The sequence below is a fragment of the Acanthisitta chloris genome, unplaced genomic scaffold (assembly GCF_000695815.1).
Source record: "Acanthisitta chloris isolate BGI_N310 unplaced genomic scaffold, ASM69581v1 scaffold801, whole genome shotgun sequence".
Taxonomy (NCBI): domain Eukaryota; kingdom Metazoa; phylum Chordata; class Aves; order Passeriformes; family Acanthisittidae; genus Acanthisitta; species Acanthisitta chloris.
In genome coordinates, this window is record NW_008657401.1 from 23,600 (window position 1) to 40,238 (window position 16,639).

The window sequence follows — 16,639 nt, forward strand, 5'->3', positions numbered from 1 at the left end:
TTCTGTTGCATTCAGCCGTGTTTGCAGAAGATAAGATTTGTGCCTCAGCCCTCCTTCATGAATACAAAGATCTTCTTCATCGCTTACAATTTCTACACATGCAGTTCAACCCCCTGTGCAGCGTGTGTGGTGAGGCTAACAGTAGCAGCAGTCAGTTCAATGCAGACCCTGCCTCGGCAGCTTAACAGGGCAGGAATTTATACTGTCACTTGTTCAATTGCTTGGCCTGGTGACCTGGTAGGGTGGCATTTGCCTCCACGTGGAAACATTCTTGCAGCTCCTTAAGCACTTCATTCAACAACAGTTAGTTGCTGAGAGTGTGGGATTTAGGGAAGCAGATGGCATTCATCCATGAAAAGTTATCAAAATATGTTAGTTATGTTTTCAGACAATAAATAGTCTGTCCTTCTGAGAGATAGACACTTGAGGAAAAGTGGAAAGGGGAGTTGGTAGGAAACACCATCATCCCCATGATTTGGGAAGCATCTGTGAACAAATCAATAAAACAATTTTTAAAAAGCTATGAAAAATACAGCATGCCATAAGATATCTATATGACAGGGTTGGGTTTTTTTGTGAATATCAAGACCATTTAATTTATTCTTAAAAGAAGCAAGAGGGAACAACTCCAATGCAGTAGGAATTGGAAAGGAGTTAATATTTTATGAAGTTGGTTGCTTTTAAGGCTGTGCTGGAGTTATGTCACATCTGCTCATGAAGAGTCAAAACCAGTCAGTTAGAAGGGCACTGGCATCTCTGAATAATGTTGGCACTGTTTTCTGCAAGCATGGCATGTGCACGTGCTAATTATATTTTAATACATTTTAATATACAGGTGCAGTCTTTGATCTTGGGATGAACATGGCTAACTGATATTTTTATCTTCCAGGCACTATTTTTGTCTTGACTAGTGGCATGATACTCTTGCATTTCTTTTCACTGGGAAAAGGGAACAGGAGTGACAGTGATTTATTAAACATATCTAAGAGAGCCATGGGGTCAAAGCTGTCTCTTGCTGTTTCTTTTAAATTTCATTGTCTGAATGCCTCAATCTAAATATTATCTGAAATGATAATAAGTAAAAATCTCCAGCTTGCCCAGTGCAATCTTTGCTGCTTTCCTAAAGACCAGATAGCAAAGCACAGATTAGTAGCAATGGTAGCATATTTCATTGCTTCCCACTTGTGTATTTTTTTTCCCTGTTGGTACTGTTCAGGAGAGTTTTCAAGATCACTTGTAGTGATGTTTGTGTAATCTCCTAATGGTGGCATTTGGAGTTTGCTCCTTGGAACTGCAAGTGTATGTGATGCTAGCTTTGGATGTTAACAGCAACCTTCATACCTGTTTTTAAATAAAGATTTTCTAAATGAAGAGACTCTGCTGTTTGCAGCTTGATATCTGGCCTGCTCATTTCACATCTTTGTACCTTAACTTCCGTCCCCTGTTTTGATCAGGTGATGCACATGGGCAGCTTGTCATCTACCAGGACCCTCAGATCCTTTTCTGCAGAGCTGCTTTTCACCAGGTCGACTCTCAGCCTGTACTGATGCATGGGGTTATTCTTCCCCAGGTGCAGGACCCTGAATTTACCTTCGTTGAATTTCAGAAGGTTCTTCTTCTCTCCATCTCTCCAACCTGTCAAGGTCCTTTTGAAGGCCTGTGCAGAACTCTGGGGTATCAGCCACTCTTCACAGCTTTGTGTTGGCAGCACACTTGCTGAGGAGGCATTGTGCCCTTTAATCCAAATCATTGATGAATTAGTTAGAGAATATTGGGCCCAATATTGAACCTTGGGGGGCACCACTAGTGACAGGCCTTCAACTAGACCCTGTGGCATTGATTATAACCCGCTGGGATCTGCTGTTCAGCCAGTTCTCAATCCACATCACTGTTCACTCATCCAGTCCACACTTCCTGAGTTTGCCTATGAGGATGTTGAGAGAGACAGTGTTGAAAGCCTTGCTGAAGTCCAGGTAGATAAATGCACTATCTACTGCTCTCCCCTCATCCATCCAGGAGTTTCATCATAGAAGGCAATCAGGTTGGTCAAGCATAATTTAGCTTTAGTGAATCCATTCTGACTGCTTCTGATCACCTTCCTATCTTCCACGTGGATAGAGATGGCCTCTAAAATGAGGTGCTCCATCACCTTTCCAGGAACTAAGGTGAGGCTGACTGGCTGGCAGGTCCCTAGGTCCTTCTTCTTGCCCTTTTTGAAGATTGAGGTCCCATTTGCATTCTTCCAGTCCTCATGCACCTCTCCGGGTTGCCACAGCCTTGCAAAGATGATCATGAGTGGACTTGTTATGGTGTCCACCAACTCTCTCAGCACTCAAGGATGCATCCTGTCAGGGCCCATGGACTTGTGGATGTCATGTTTGCCTAGATGTTTTCTAACCCAATCCTCCTTGACCAAGGGAAAGTCTTCCTTTCCAGTATTTCTTTACTCTGGTCTCCTGGGTTAGAGATTCCTAAGAGCTGGTCTGACAAGTGAAGGCTGATACAAAGAAGGCATTCAGTATCTCTGCCTTCTCTGCATCCAGAAGAGTCAGTCATTCTCAGATGGGACCTTGGTTCTCAGCTTAGTATTTATGGAATATTTGCATGTCATTGTTTCAGTTTGGTTATCTGTTATACATGCATCAGGCAGTAGTGCTTCCACACCAGTATTTGCAGAATGTCCATTTTGAATTCTACGAGAACACAGAATTCAGAATAGTGGTGGCTCCAACACATTTTACCACTGCTGTATGAAATATAGCTGTTGAAAAGGGATTAAAAAAAAGAAATTATGTTGATATCTTAATAAGAATTATGTGAAATACCTGTTCATTCGTCTCTGCAAATATGAAAGACATTTTAAAAACTTTCATTTGTCATGAAACATTTACAGATTGAACTGAAGGATTGTAGAAGGTGGAACTAAGTGAGAGGTTTGACATAGTTGGGGAAATTATTTATTAATGGGGAATTACAGTGGATTGGGGTAGATTTTACTGAGTCTGAGCTGACAGTCTAAAGCACTTTGCCTGTGCTTTCCTTTGAAAATTTTCAAGTCATCTTTCTTTTCTGCTTTATTTTCTATTGTGTTGATATGCTATCTCATGCTAAGATAAATGTGCCAACCAGTTCTCGTTCTCTTCCAAATGAAAAATATGTAAAAGATTAACTGTGGACAGCAGAAATGAGAGGAAAAAAAAGAAAAAAGTAACCCTCACTCAAAGTATGATGTCATGGTGGGCAGCTAATTACACATGCATTTTCCATGGGTTATGACACCAAAAAAGCCTCTGTATTTTTAAGTTGCAAGTAGTATCGTATGGGTACTAATTTGAAGGAGTGTCTCTCAGTGGCTTTGTCACAGCTTGTTACATTTCATGCTGAACTTAACTCTTTTAGCTAATAATTCTGAAAAATAAATACATTGTTTGAAGTGGTGTTGTACGCATGTAGCTATATTGGCACTCAGTGGCAATTCTGTAAATGTGGACAGAAACAGTTTTTAAGAAAACTACCTTGACAGATTGTTTAAAAGTACATCATGTTATAAACCTTATTTGCATCATGAATAGAAGCAAAACCATCCCAAACTTCGAAATGTGCAGATGAGAAGGAGCAATATGTAGGTTCCACATCCTTTGGTGTACAGGAAGTCCAGCATAGGTGGGAAATGGAGGAAATCATGCATAAGCCCTGCAATGCTACAGTTTTTCTAGCATGTCAGTTTATTACAGTGGATGTATATCAAGGAACAGCTATTTTTAAACACCAATTGATACCAACATCAGTTTGGGCTCACTAGTGCAATATAGTCACACACTGAGAAGGAAAGCGTGTTGTTTTCATTCTTCTGGTGTACTTATGCCAGATTTTGTTTACTGTGGTTTTGGATCAAAAATATTCAGGCCTTTGCTTCTGACCTTTCCTTGGGTTTTATGGTAGCCTTGAATATCCAGCAAATGGAAACTGTCATGATCTGGTTTTCCTTCTCTGTTATATGGTTGTCACCAATAAAAAAAAAAGTGTTTTACTGTTACCTCTCGACTACTTCACACAGTAGATAAGGCTGAGTCAAGAGGTGTAATTTATTTCCGGTTCTTTAACTGTGCTGTGTTTTCATTGCTGACTATTTGCCAAAATATATCCCATGGAAATTCTTTTATCTGGTGGCTGTGAAGCACAGCAAGTTAGCAGTTAGTTATTTCCCTTTCTCCTAAAACAATCATGTTGGTGGTATAACCCTGGCCTGGTGGAAGTCATCAGGCTGCAGTTTATGATATGGCATAGGAAACTCGAGAAGGGTGTTGCAGGCTAGTTTTGTATTTTAATAAAAACATGATTTCAGGAAAAGTGTGCTATGTAGACTAGTGCAGGGCATCAATGAAGTCACCTTGTAGTTTTAAATTTCCATCGCACATTTTTATCGAGTTGACTGGTTTTTTTCTGAGATTAGGGTGGGCTGTTTTGTTTTGTTTTCAGTTACTGTTCAGGCACTTTTGTATAAGTATACTTAATTTCCAGTGCAAAGCAACAGTTGAATTAGCCATTCCATGATGTGTAAAGCTTCCTAGTGGTGTACTTTCTCTGAGGCAGTAAGCATCGCTTCCAGTCAGTGGGTGCTGTTGCTAGACTAGGAAAATGTGAATGGATGGTATTTAATCAATCAGAGGACCTACGTAGAAAGAGGACTAATCACAGCACTCATGCATTTTTTTCCTGAACAAACTTGTTTGTGGCCCTTAGCATCTGTTTTGGGAAGGAGCAGGTCTCACTTTTACTCCTGATAAACCCGTGCAAGGTCATGGGAGATCCGTTTTTTCACTGCATAGACAGCACATGAATCAGACAGCTGTGGCATAGAAATCAGTCTGTTAAGATAACTGCTGCTAATTCTTCATCCTCTGGGTACAGGATAACTTAAGATTTAGACTATAGAACACAGAGGAACAGAATAAAGAACTTTTCACCTCCTACGTTACCAGACTTGTTGAATCAGAGCAGTGCTCAGAAGTCATTAGCATCTGATGGCTCTGGTCCAGTGTGAAATGAGTTACTGGGCTTTATCCAGATTCTAGTGGAGAAATTTCTATCCAAATCACATAACTATGGCTACAGTTGGCAGGGGCTGAAGTACTTATTGGCAGCTGTGGCAGAGAGCGTGAGGGCAGAGAGCTGAGGACTAAGACATTGGCTGTCTAGATCAGATTTTTTTTCCAACTACATGAGTCAATGCAAAGCCTAAATAGGTGATTTTCCTTTTGTATGTGCGTTACCACTGTCTACAGACCTGTCGGAGCAACAGTAACCAGCATTAGTTAAAACCAAGATATAATTCATCCTGATAGTTGCTTCACTGTGATTGTGGAGAGGTGATCTGTCATCTCTTCTCTGTCATTTAAAAAAATTATAGCAAAACTTACTGAAATGCCATGAAAGGGTTTGCCACATGACAAAGTTAGTATTTTGATGCAAATCTTAGTGCTCATAGATTACTATAAAGTCTAGAAGAGCTGGGAAGCAAAATGGAAGAATCTATCCAAGAAGGATTATTTGTTGGCAATGGGGGTTAGTCGGGATTTAAACTAGACATTAGCATTATTCTGGATGACCATAAGAATTACTTTCATCTTATAGCACTTTATTTTCCTTGTTTTCCTTCTCCTGGCTTCAGGATCATTGTAGATTTACCTTTCCATGAAGAAGATCTAAGCGTGGAGAGAGAGACACATTAACACACTTGGAAAAAGCACAACAGTAGCATGCTGCTTCTGAACAGAGTCCCCATTCTAAGGCAGAGATTCGTAACAGAGGCCATCACAATTTTCAGTGGTTCCAGTCCTATAGAGGAAAATATTTCTCAGGAATAGTACTCCAAAGAGCCATAAAAGCCCTGGTGGCTGACTGCCAGTCCTTGTGGTGGAGAGTTCTTTGTACATGCTGGTGAATTTTAGTGAAAAAAGTAAGCTGAGAAAAATCAAATAAATTTGATGAAGGTATACCAGTCTGACGGTGAGCTTCAGGTTCTCAGCTCTCAAGATCAACTCTGGTGTGGTCAGAAAGTTTCTGAGCAGACTATAATAACCTTATTTTTGATTCCACTGTTTTTCTGCAGTTATCCCAAAGTGTGCTCAGTTCATGGGAAGCTGACCACAAGCAGACTGCAGCAGAATAGGCTACAGCAAGGAAGCAGCCAGACTTAAATAGCCTGAAATCCCATGCTTTCAGGGCTCTTGAACAAAGCACCTTAGGTGAGCTTTCAAAACCCAAAGGGATTCTAATCCCTAGGCAGAGCCAGGGCTGAATGACCAACGTGTGTTTGTTGTAGCCCAGCAGCAAATGCAAGATGAGCAGGCTGTTCACCTCACAAACTGTGCATTTCACATCAAATCAGGAGGAACTTCTTGCCAAGCTGGAAAGCTCTTGTGGGCTCCTTCCTACATGTTAGATTTTAGGGAAGGGACTGCTTGAAAATCTTTGTGCTCTGAAGTCAATCAGATGTAGAAATCAAAAGACCTTGTTGAAACTCAACTCTGGGTGGGAGAAGAAGAGTTTTTACATGTTCCACAGTTATCTGCTGGGTGAGACATCTGAATTTCAAAGGCAAAAGATCTGCCCATGTTTTTTATCTAGCAGCCAGGAAATTAAGGCATGAAAGGAGTAAGAGAATGGAGTGAGAAGAGTTTTTCATGTTAGAAGACAGAAGAGAGCCTGATTGAAAGTGTCTTATTCCTACCTCTTTTAATTTTATTCAATTTAATGTATTTGACACTAAACTGCAATGATTTTACACTAGTATTGACCCTGGGCATTAGCTGAAAGCATATTCTTTGGCTACATTCCTACTTCAAACTCTTGGAAAGTGTAAATTTGAATGCCAGCCTATTTGTCCTAACTTTTCTCAAAAAAATGAAGTACACCTTTAAGTAGCCACCTGTGGTGCTTTGATGGTACTTCAGATTTTTGATTCTAATTCAGCAGCTCCCACCTGTTTTATACTGAGATTACAACCAAGTCTCTGGGGCTGTAAACTGTTGTTGTTTATGGCAAGTTTTGCAGAAGCTGTTCATGGTCACATCCCTGATTGAATGATGGGCACAGATTGCTTTGGAGTATGACTGCATTACACATTTGTTGAAAAAAATGAATGATCAACTATTGTATATATTATGAGGAAGGTATTTAGTTGCCTAAATTTAGCATCTTCAGGCACCATCAAATGTGCAATGAGACTTTTTTTTTGCTAGGTGTAAAGCACTTTATTTTTTCCACTCCTGTTTGGGAAAAGATCCCTGCTGAAACTGCAGGTAGCTTGTAGAAAGAGCCATGGAAATGCACAGAGCAAACTCAATTGCCTCATGGGCTAGAAGTTCACTTTGTTGCCTCATGAGTTTGAAGTCTGAAAATCCTTGACAGGAATATTAATAGTTAAACATTCCCCATTCAATGGTAACAAAGTAACACAGAGAAAAATTGCTGATTGAAAGAGAATTTATATAATCCCTAATCCTGTGACCCCAGAAGCAAACATCTGTTGACATTAATTTGTTATACACAGGCTGCATTTTAAGGTATCATAATCATATTATGAGAAACGAACAACAGTGCATTTTTTCTTAATTTAAGCATCTGCTGCATCTAAAGGTACAGCTACAAGTACACAACAGCACAGATGCACAATGCATCTTGAGTGAACTAGTGCATTTTGTTCTAATTCTGCCAAATGTTAGTAAAAACAGTGTGGGACTTTGACATCCAGTTGTGTCATGAATCCAGTTCATATCTTGATGCTGGGCATGATGGTTACAAGTCCATAGTTCGTATATGTTTTGTAACTGGTTTTCTGGTTTGACTTTAAAAGAGATGAGCCATTCAAAAATCCAGTTTCAGTGGGGTACATACCTACTGAGCAAGGCTCAGAGTTTTGTATTTCATAGGTGTAGTAGTCTGGTATGGTGAATGATTCCCTTTTGTGTGTATCACCTTAATATTATTGATATACCTCTTATGCAAGAAGTATGCAAGGAGTGGAAGGGCTGTGATGTTCAAAAAGCTAACACTTCCCTAAATGCACTATTCTTACGTGCAAAGCTGCACTTTTTGCAGAGCTGATGAGTTTCACCTCTTTCCTAGTATGCTGGCGATAAGCTTGCATGTCTCTTGTTACACTGAAGTAAACTAAAGCCTGTCTGTCAGTTGCTCCTAGTGCCTGTCTGTTTGCAGGACTTTCCTACCAGGGCTGGCATAAAAAAGCTAACACTTCCCTAAATGCACTATTCTTACGTGCAAAGCTGCACTTTTTGCAGAGCTGATGAGTTTCACCTCTTTCCTAGTATGCTGGCGATAAGCTTGCATGTCTCTTGTTACACTGAAGTAAACTAAAGCCTGTCTGTCAGTTGCTCCTAGTGCCTGTCTGTTTGCAGGACTTTCCTACCAGGGCTGGCATAGGAGAGGAGGAAAACTAAAGCCTGTCTGTCAGTTGTTCCTAGTGCCTGTCTGTTTACAGGACTTTCCTACCAGGGCTGGCATAGGAGAGGAGGGTGTGCAGATGGGAGGTGTGATGTACACGCTTGAGTTCAGGGCTCTGGCTGGTCCCATGCTCCCAGGAGCACAGATTGGAGTTTGTTAGTCCTCCTAAGGACATGGACCAGTTGAACAGCTCTGGTCTTCCTCCAGCATTTCACTGCTTCAGAATCTTGCAGCCCATTCTCGCTCCGGTTGTTGTTTGCCATCAAAGCCCTGAAGTGCAGCTACTTGTTCCCATCATCTCTGCCTGTTTGCCCACTCCATTTCTCTGTAGGGAGCTAAAAAAGGATACAATTTTCCATCCCCTCCACAATATATCAGTCCTGATGATGGAGGTTGTGGAAGATTTTAGGGTCCAAGCAGCCCTTCAGGAGCCAGTCAAAATAATTATAATGCCAATAGTGTCTAAAGACTTAACAGCAAATTAAGAATTTCAAGCCTGCTCTTCAAGTGCTCTGTTGGAGATACCTGTTTGTAAATGACCCTTCAGTAAGATTTCTTACAGGGAACTAAAAGGAAAGTGAGGAACTGCCAGTTGAAGCTTTTCTTGCTAATCTCATTTTTGTCTTCGAGGCTTAAAACATTCACAAGGACTGAAAGCTGATATTTATGAGTAGAGCTGGGGGTGGGGAGATTCCTTAAGCAGCTCCTAGCCTATCACCAACGTGTCCCACTGTATTCCACCAGCTCCATGGAGGTTTAGTACTCTGATATTTTTAGAAATAATTGCTTTCATATATTCAGTGTTGTTTATTCTAAAACACAGTTTTGTCATTTACTTTGTTTATAGATTTTTTTCATGGAACTGAACTATTTTTCCTTGTTTTCCAAGTAGTGCTTATGCAATTCAGTGACACAAAGTGCTGTTGCACTTAAAAGAACATCACTTTCTGTTAAATCTTTGTTAAATTGTATCCCCGTGTTCTGTTCTGCTGGAAGTGCCATAAATCCCACTGATTTTTATGGGGTTCAGTGGATGCAGACCTGTGCCAAGTATAGAGACAAAGAAAGCTCAAATGTGTATCCAAAGATTTGACCTGTGTAATGCAATAGAAGAAAAGCTGTATTCTGCAATATATGATAATAAAAGCACAGTATATCTCTTGTCAGCAGCAGAACTTGATCTAATGCCACTGAGGCCCAATAGCCTCAAACATGGTGACCCTTTCAGGGGCACCTAAAGCAAACAACTCTGTAGAGAACACTCATCTCAAATGGCTTTCTCAAATTTTAATGGATAGAAACACTTTAAAACCTTCATTTCAAGTCTTGCAATGCAGCCTCGAACTGTTTCTTTTTCTTCCCTCCTTATATTTATAGACAATTTTCTAGACAACATGCCCTTGCGAAGTTCTGGGAAGCTGAGCATGGAGACCAGAAAAGATGGTGAGAGTACAGCACCTGCCCCTCCACAGAAGAGGCTGTCCTGTCAGTGCCATCACCACTGCCCTGAGGACTCAGTCAACAGCACCTGCAGGTTTGTGGCATATGTATTTGGTGATGAAACATGGGAAAACCTTTTTATGGTAGCACTGCAATCCCAAGTTGTGTGTTGCAGGTTTTGTTTAAGCAGTAATATGTGAGTTGTATACATTGTGTCTAAAAATCAGAGGTAATTTTTACTTAGATATCAGCTTCATATTTATATTTTTATGTTTGGGTATTTACATATTTATCATTTTTTATAATACTTGTATTAATTCATTGCATATGAAATGTTCTGAAGGTAGAATTTTGCTTTTAAAGGTGCATACAGTTAATGGGAGAAAACTTAACGAAGATACATTGAAATGTCAGTAAATGCTTATAAATTTATAATCACTCTCAATGGAACACTGTTTATAAGAACTCTGCTTTTTGTGTGTGTCTTTACAATAGCTGAGCTATCTTCTGTAGGCACTCAAGGCTTTGGGTTTCTTCTTGTTTGTGTGTGGCAGTAGCTGAGCTGTCTTCTGTAGGTACTCAAGGCTTTGGGTTTCTTCTTGTTTCCATGCTAAAAGGAAAGCGATCTTTTTCTTGAGGTGAAGTGTTGAGTATTTTGTTATATTAGCTATAGTCCACTATTTGGTTTTGTATTTAGAATGCTACAAATTTCTCATTTGGCTTGGATTCTGCTTCCTTGGGTCCTTTTGCGCAGTAGCTGAGCTGTCTTCTGTAGGTACTCAAGGCTTTGGGTTTCTTCTTGTTTCCATGCTAAAAGGAAAGCGATCTTTTTCTTGAGGTGAAGTGTTGAGTATTTTGTTATATTAGCTATAGTCCACTATTTGGTTTTGTATTTAGAATGCTACAAATTTCTCATTTGGCTTGGATTCTGCTTCCTTGGGTCCTTTTGCCTCCCTGGGGGAGAGGCATGTCCAGATGTGCACAGGCTCATTGAAGGTTTGGCCTTGGTCTGTGTTGCACTGATACTGGCTGGAGCAAGCAGAGGTGACTGAAGGTACCTGTGGTGGGACCAAGCTGCTGTTCCCCTACCCAAAAGCAGGTCTTGCTGGACATGTACAAGTGCTGTTGAAATGAAGATAGTGGTCCAAACCTTCTGTCTTGGCTTGAGGTGCAGGTACAGTTTGCTTTAACTGCAGTAAAGTAGGGCTGAGCTTTTCATGTTCTATATGAGAAATTGAAACTCTTGTGCTTATTTAGAGCAGGTAAGACAGTGGAGATGCACACTTACAGCTATAGCCTGATGGAATCAGAAAAACATCAAAGCAGGACACAGATGAGTCCAGCTGGAGATGCTGGTTCAGTATGCAGTGGTGTTTGAGGTGAGATAGTATAACATTGTGTCAGCTCTTCAAGGCAGCGTATTAAACGGATAAATGGTGAAAGCCTAAGGTTGCTGAAGATACTGACTTGTTTTTTGGCTTTTTGAGCATTGTTTTGTAGCCTGACTTAATTCTGCTCAGCCTGCAGTTTCATTCTGAAGAGTATCAAAGTTTTGGTGACAGCTGTAAATACCATTTCCCCTTTCTATCTCCTTCCTTTAAGCCAGGAGTTAGACCTGGCAGTCAGTTTTAAAAGCTGTAAAAACTCACCCTGATATCAATTTGCAGATCCCCTGCAGTGTGAATCAGCTGTTTCCTGTTCCTGCCCAGCAAGAGCCACTGCTTTCATATGTGATGTCTCACACACGCAGGAACAGGGGAGTTGTGGATGACTTTTAAATCCATGAATTAGGAAGCACAAAGGGATCCATGTTAAGGAAGCCATTGAACAAGGTTTATACCCCAGCTGGGTAAATCTGCTGTTGCAATTTGCTTTGTGGGCATCATTGACATTAAGTATTTTTCATGTTACCAAGAGCTAGGATTAAATGTCCTATTAAAATGGATTTGTGCATTCTCCTTTAAAGAAGCTCTCCTCAGAGTATCCCTTACGGTGTCAAATGTCAAACGTTTTTTTAGGTGTCAATGCCTAAGGATAGGCAGTTAAGTGGTAATAAGACACAAAATTTTAACTCCTTTTGTCTTCATAATCTTTGGAAGTTTCAGAGCTGCATGTTCTACTTGAGTGACAAAATTATTTTTTCCAATTTAGAAATCGAAATAATAATTGAAGCTGGAATTTATCCATCAGCTATTAATCACTTTTCTGTCTGGGAATATAGGAACAGTCAGGAGACTTGCATTAGATCAACTCCTCTCTTCTGTTCTTGCTGCCACCTGAGTAGTACCCACCTTTCCACTTGCCCAGTGAGCAACAGCATAAGTGAAAAATTGCTGAAGAGTTTGGAGTAATATAAAACAAAAAAAAATTAATGTAAATGTTCTGCTTTCATGGTTTGTCAGCAATAATCCTGTTCATGACAGCTATGGTTTCCACTGCCTTGATGTGAGAGCTGCAGTGAGATATGAAGGACTCAACACCCCTTGTTTCACCTACATCTGCGTAACTGCTAGTCTGTTGTAATTCCTTTCGTAAATCACCTTCTACATTGCTGTAATTGTGGATCAAAAGTGAAATGGAATGTTACATAGAGAAGAAGGTCCTAAGTCTACTATTTGGAAAGAGTAGTTGTTATGTGTCTGGTTAGTTGGCTGGGTTAAATCCAAGTTTCAGAAGATCTGAGCACAACCAACCAGGTTAGCAGGTATCATTCATTTCCCCTGTGTTTTGGAATCATCATACTAGTCAGGCAGTGGCTTTCATATTTCATCCTAGCCTGAATGACCGTTGGCATAATTTTAAAGCACTTGGGAATTATCACTGAATCTCACTAGAAAGGAAGTTTCCCCATTTTGAAGTTCAAGCAGTATTGACTGCAGTGTTTGTCTGAAGAATAAATTAACTGCTTCAGATTAAAAGTTCTTGCATTAATGATCTACTTACCTCAGATGTAGCCACTAAAAGCCTTTTGCATTTTATATGAAAAAAATAAAAAATTCAAGCCTCCTATCAGCTCTGTCACTTTGTTAAGCTTTGGGCTGTGCTTGGACCTGCAGAGTTTGGACCTGCCAGCCTGACAGAGACTAGCCAGTGTGTGCTGGGACAGCCAAGGGCCTGGCAAAGCCCTGACACGCAGGAACTTCCCAGAGTACATCCATAGCTAGAGCTTGGGCTCTGGAGTGCATCAGCCACTGTCCCTACCACTGAAGCCTTTGGTGAACCCAGGAGCAAAGACCCCTGAAAGTTCAATGGAAAAGCATTTCCAGCTGTGTTTGAATTAAAACTCTGCAAATAGACTAGCTAGTCTTATGGCAGTCGCCATAAAAAATTTCTCATAAAAAGCAGTCTGTCACCTCACGTGAAGATTTTTATCTGCTACCACAGGTATTCATCTATTAAAGTATAGATCCTGCCTGCAGTACCAGGAGTCTGAATGTTGACGTAAAAATGAGGACATCTGGTGGCCATTTAAAATCCTCTCCATAACTGTATTTTTAGAAATTTCAAAGTCAGTATTCTTTAACTATATGTATCAAATCCTCTAATAGTCTGCTGTGCTCCCATACAGAATTTGCCTTTCTTTGTACTTCTGCAGTTTAAGTCCAGTACTTTAGGGAGCTAAGAATAACACTACAGCTTAAAAGGCAAATTGCTTTTCATCACAATCGAAAAGCAGGAGCTCTAGTTAGAGTGTGCTTTAAAAAATGGGGCAGTCCATAAGCACAACAGGTTTTGGAAGACTCATGACAGGGTCAGGTCATCAAGGGAGGGTTAATGTCAGGGTGTAGCAGAAGGGGACCAAGCTAGGAGCTGAGGCTGATACTAGGGCTGCCCATATCCTCACAATTCAGAATCTCATTTTCCCAAGGCCATCTGAACACAACTGTCCAAGACAGCTGCCTCGGTGTCCCTTCTCATGGTTAGTAGTAATCTGAGCCATACACTCCTTTATGACTGCTCAGACCTCATCTTAAATGGGATCCCTGGGCAGGGGTTCTGTATGGGGGCAAAGAGGGGTTCCCAGGTGGGGCCACTCTGGGCAATTGAAGATGATTACTGAGCTCAGGGCTCTTGCAATTAAGGTTTTTGGAGAAAGTTTGCAATCTTCTGCTTGTGAAGGGTGTGTTAAATGGTAACATGTTAAAACTTAATTCTTCTTTCTGAACATCTGTGCAATGCATAAAAGGCTTTCAGTAAGGGTCAAAGCTGCTTTGAGCACAACCAGGACCTAGTTTAATTCATTTCAAGTTTTGTGTGTACAAAATGAATGCACATACAATTGTGTTTAATCATAATTAATTGCATATTTTAAAACGTGGTGTTAGATTTAATTGTCTTTGACTGTAATGGGATTGCAGTAAATGCAGAGGCTGATTAGGTGTCTTGTCACACTCTTATTGCCATGCACAAATAAATGCTGACAGTTTTAAAGACTGGGATGGTAAAGTGTAAGTTCTTATGTGTTGCCTACTAGTCTTGGTTGTGTTTCTGCCCAACTGTGTCTTGAGATAGTTTTGGTTATCTAAAGCAATAAAATAATTAAGTTGCTTTTTCCATGTTCCCAGAGGTGATAATTCACTTGAGTGATGTTATTTTCATTCTCCTGTTCTCCAGATGATAGGATTTAATTTTCTTTTTAATTTGTATGTAGAAGGCAGAAGACTTTAACAGTGACCAAAGCAGTGAGTTGAGGCTACTTTTTTTTTAAGCAACTTTAATTTTTAGGGAGGTATGGTGAGATCTTATGTGTTACCCTTTCCATTTTTTTTAATGTTTGTGCTTATTTTTAATTTGGTCCTTTATACAGGGCTGTCCCAGAGACATTTAAGTCCCCTTTGATGATTAAAATAAAACACCACAGGTCAACAGAGACAAATTGCTGCCAGCTCCAGTCTTTTTTTGCCACCTGTGCCAGGGCCTTATGTCTCATTGGTGGCTTAGCAGGTGACCTTCTGCCACATGTTTAAAGTGAAATTCAAAGTCCCCCCCTCTGTTGCATTACTCTCAGTTTTTTAGTGTGTGGTAGTACTTTGGTGTTAATGTGCAGAAAATGCTGGAATACCTATGACTTTCCTTTGCATATTGAGTTTACTTATTAAAAAAAATAATTTCTCAAACAACAAATATCCATGTTAAGTCTGTCCTAGCATTAAAGAAGAACCTCATACAAGTTAAACTGCAGGGTAATCAAGTAAAAGAAAATATATGCTCTGTCTTTAATTCTTTGGAAAAATTAGTAGGGGAAGATGAGTATTTTGGCTGTTTGCTTCTTTATAATCCCCACATCTGCTGAGATGGATTTTGCACATAAGCAAAAGGTGCTAGACAGCTCTGGTGAAAATGCAGAGGTACTATACTGAGATGGATTTTGCACGTAAGCAAAAGGTGCTAGAGAGCTCTGGTGAAAATGCAGAGGTACTATTGCTTGGTGCTCTTGCCATACCCTAAGCTGTACTATCAGGTCTATAGACCTGTGAAATCTCATATACTCTGCATGAATCCTGGGCAATTTCTAGGGCTCTCCTTCACAGATTGGCACAATGGCTTGTTTTCTGCACTGTGACCACACATGCCAGCATTTTAATCTGATTTGTGAATTTAGTAAAATGATGCAAGACACATCCAATGATATCTCAGTCCTGGGAGAATGGTAGAATGGTATGGGCCAGTAGTGTAGAGAAAATATTGATTGACCGATGTATAAATAATAATATGAAAAGATGCTCTGCTAGGATGTGTTGGGTATTGTCCTTTCTCTCTGCACATAGAGTCACCATTGAGCACCAAGAGAGCCAAAAGGTGCCATAAACAGCAGAGCATGCATGGTAGGGCCAGCATCACCATCTTGGAGACTGGCCAGAAGGTGTGGCCTGCTGTGAGCCACCTTCATTGCTTTGTTATACCTGTAATTCTCTCCTTGCCTTCAGAGTAGTTTTGCAAACATCTGAAGGTGCATCTGGCTCAACAACTGTGTAATGCTCTTCTCACTTGTATCGTGCCCTGATGCACAGCTGCTAACTATATTTTCTGAAAAGTTAGCCTGTATTAAACACATTTACAATGACTCTTTGTTTTATGGATGGTATCCCAGGACAGCATTTTACTAAATTTGGCCTTCATCATCTTCATTAAGTGAAGGACAAAATATGTGAATTAGATGCAAATTGGGAGTCAGCCAATTTTCAAATTTTATTATTTCAGCCAATCTTTATGGAAGAATGAGGATTCTCAGTTTCTGTACATAATATAAACTAACACCTTTTGATCATTTTATAAACATGACAGAAACTTGCCCTGCTGCTTTGGATGGAAATGAAAAGATGCTGTTGCTTTTTCGGATATCAAAATAAGGAATATAAAGAGGAGGACTGAACAAAAGTAATAATACTCATATGGACTCATATGAGTAGAGTTCAGAAATATAGTTAGGTAGTGTAGGAAGAAAATTAGAGAGACAAAGGCAGAATCTGATCTAAATCTGGCCACTTCTGTCAGGGATAGCAAGAAGTGTTTCTATAAATACATCAATAGCAAAAGGAAGGGCGAGGAAAACCTTCATTCCTTGTTGGACATGGGAGGGAACAGAGTGACCAAAGATGAGGAAAAGGCTGAGGTACTTAACACCTTCTTTGCCTCTGTTCTTAATAGATGGACAGGTTGTCCTCAGGACAACTGGACTCTAGAGCTGACAGACAGAGATAGGAAGCCAAATAGCCTCCCTGAAATCTGAGTG

General features: G+C 40.2%; 1 protein-coding gene across 1 annotated transcript in view; it reads left to right on the top strand.

Moving 5' to 3' along the window:
* Positions 1–9,851: 9,851 nt before the first annotated feature.
* Positions 9,852–16,639, top strand: part of BMPR1B (bone morphogenetic protein receptor, type IB) — a 30,343-nt gene continuing 23,555 nt past the window's right edge. Inside the window, exon 1 of the mRNA XM_009084677.1 lies at positions 9,852–10,000. Within this exon, the coding sequence (XP_009082925.1) occupies positions 9,861–10,000 (140 nt within the window). The 5' untranslated portion in view covers positions 9,852–9,860. The remainder of the gene's footprint in view (positions 10,001–16,639) is intronic.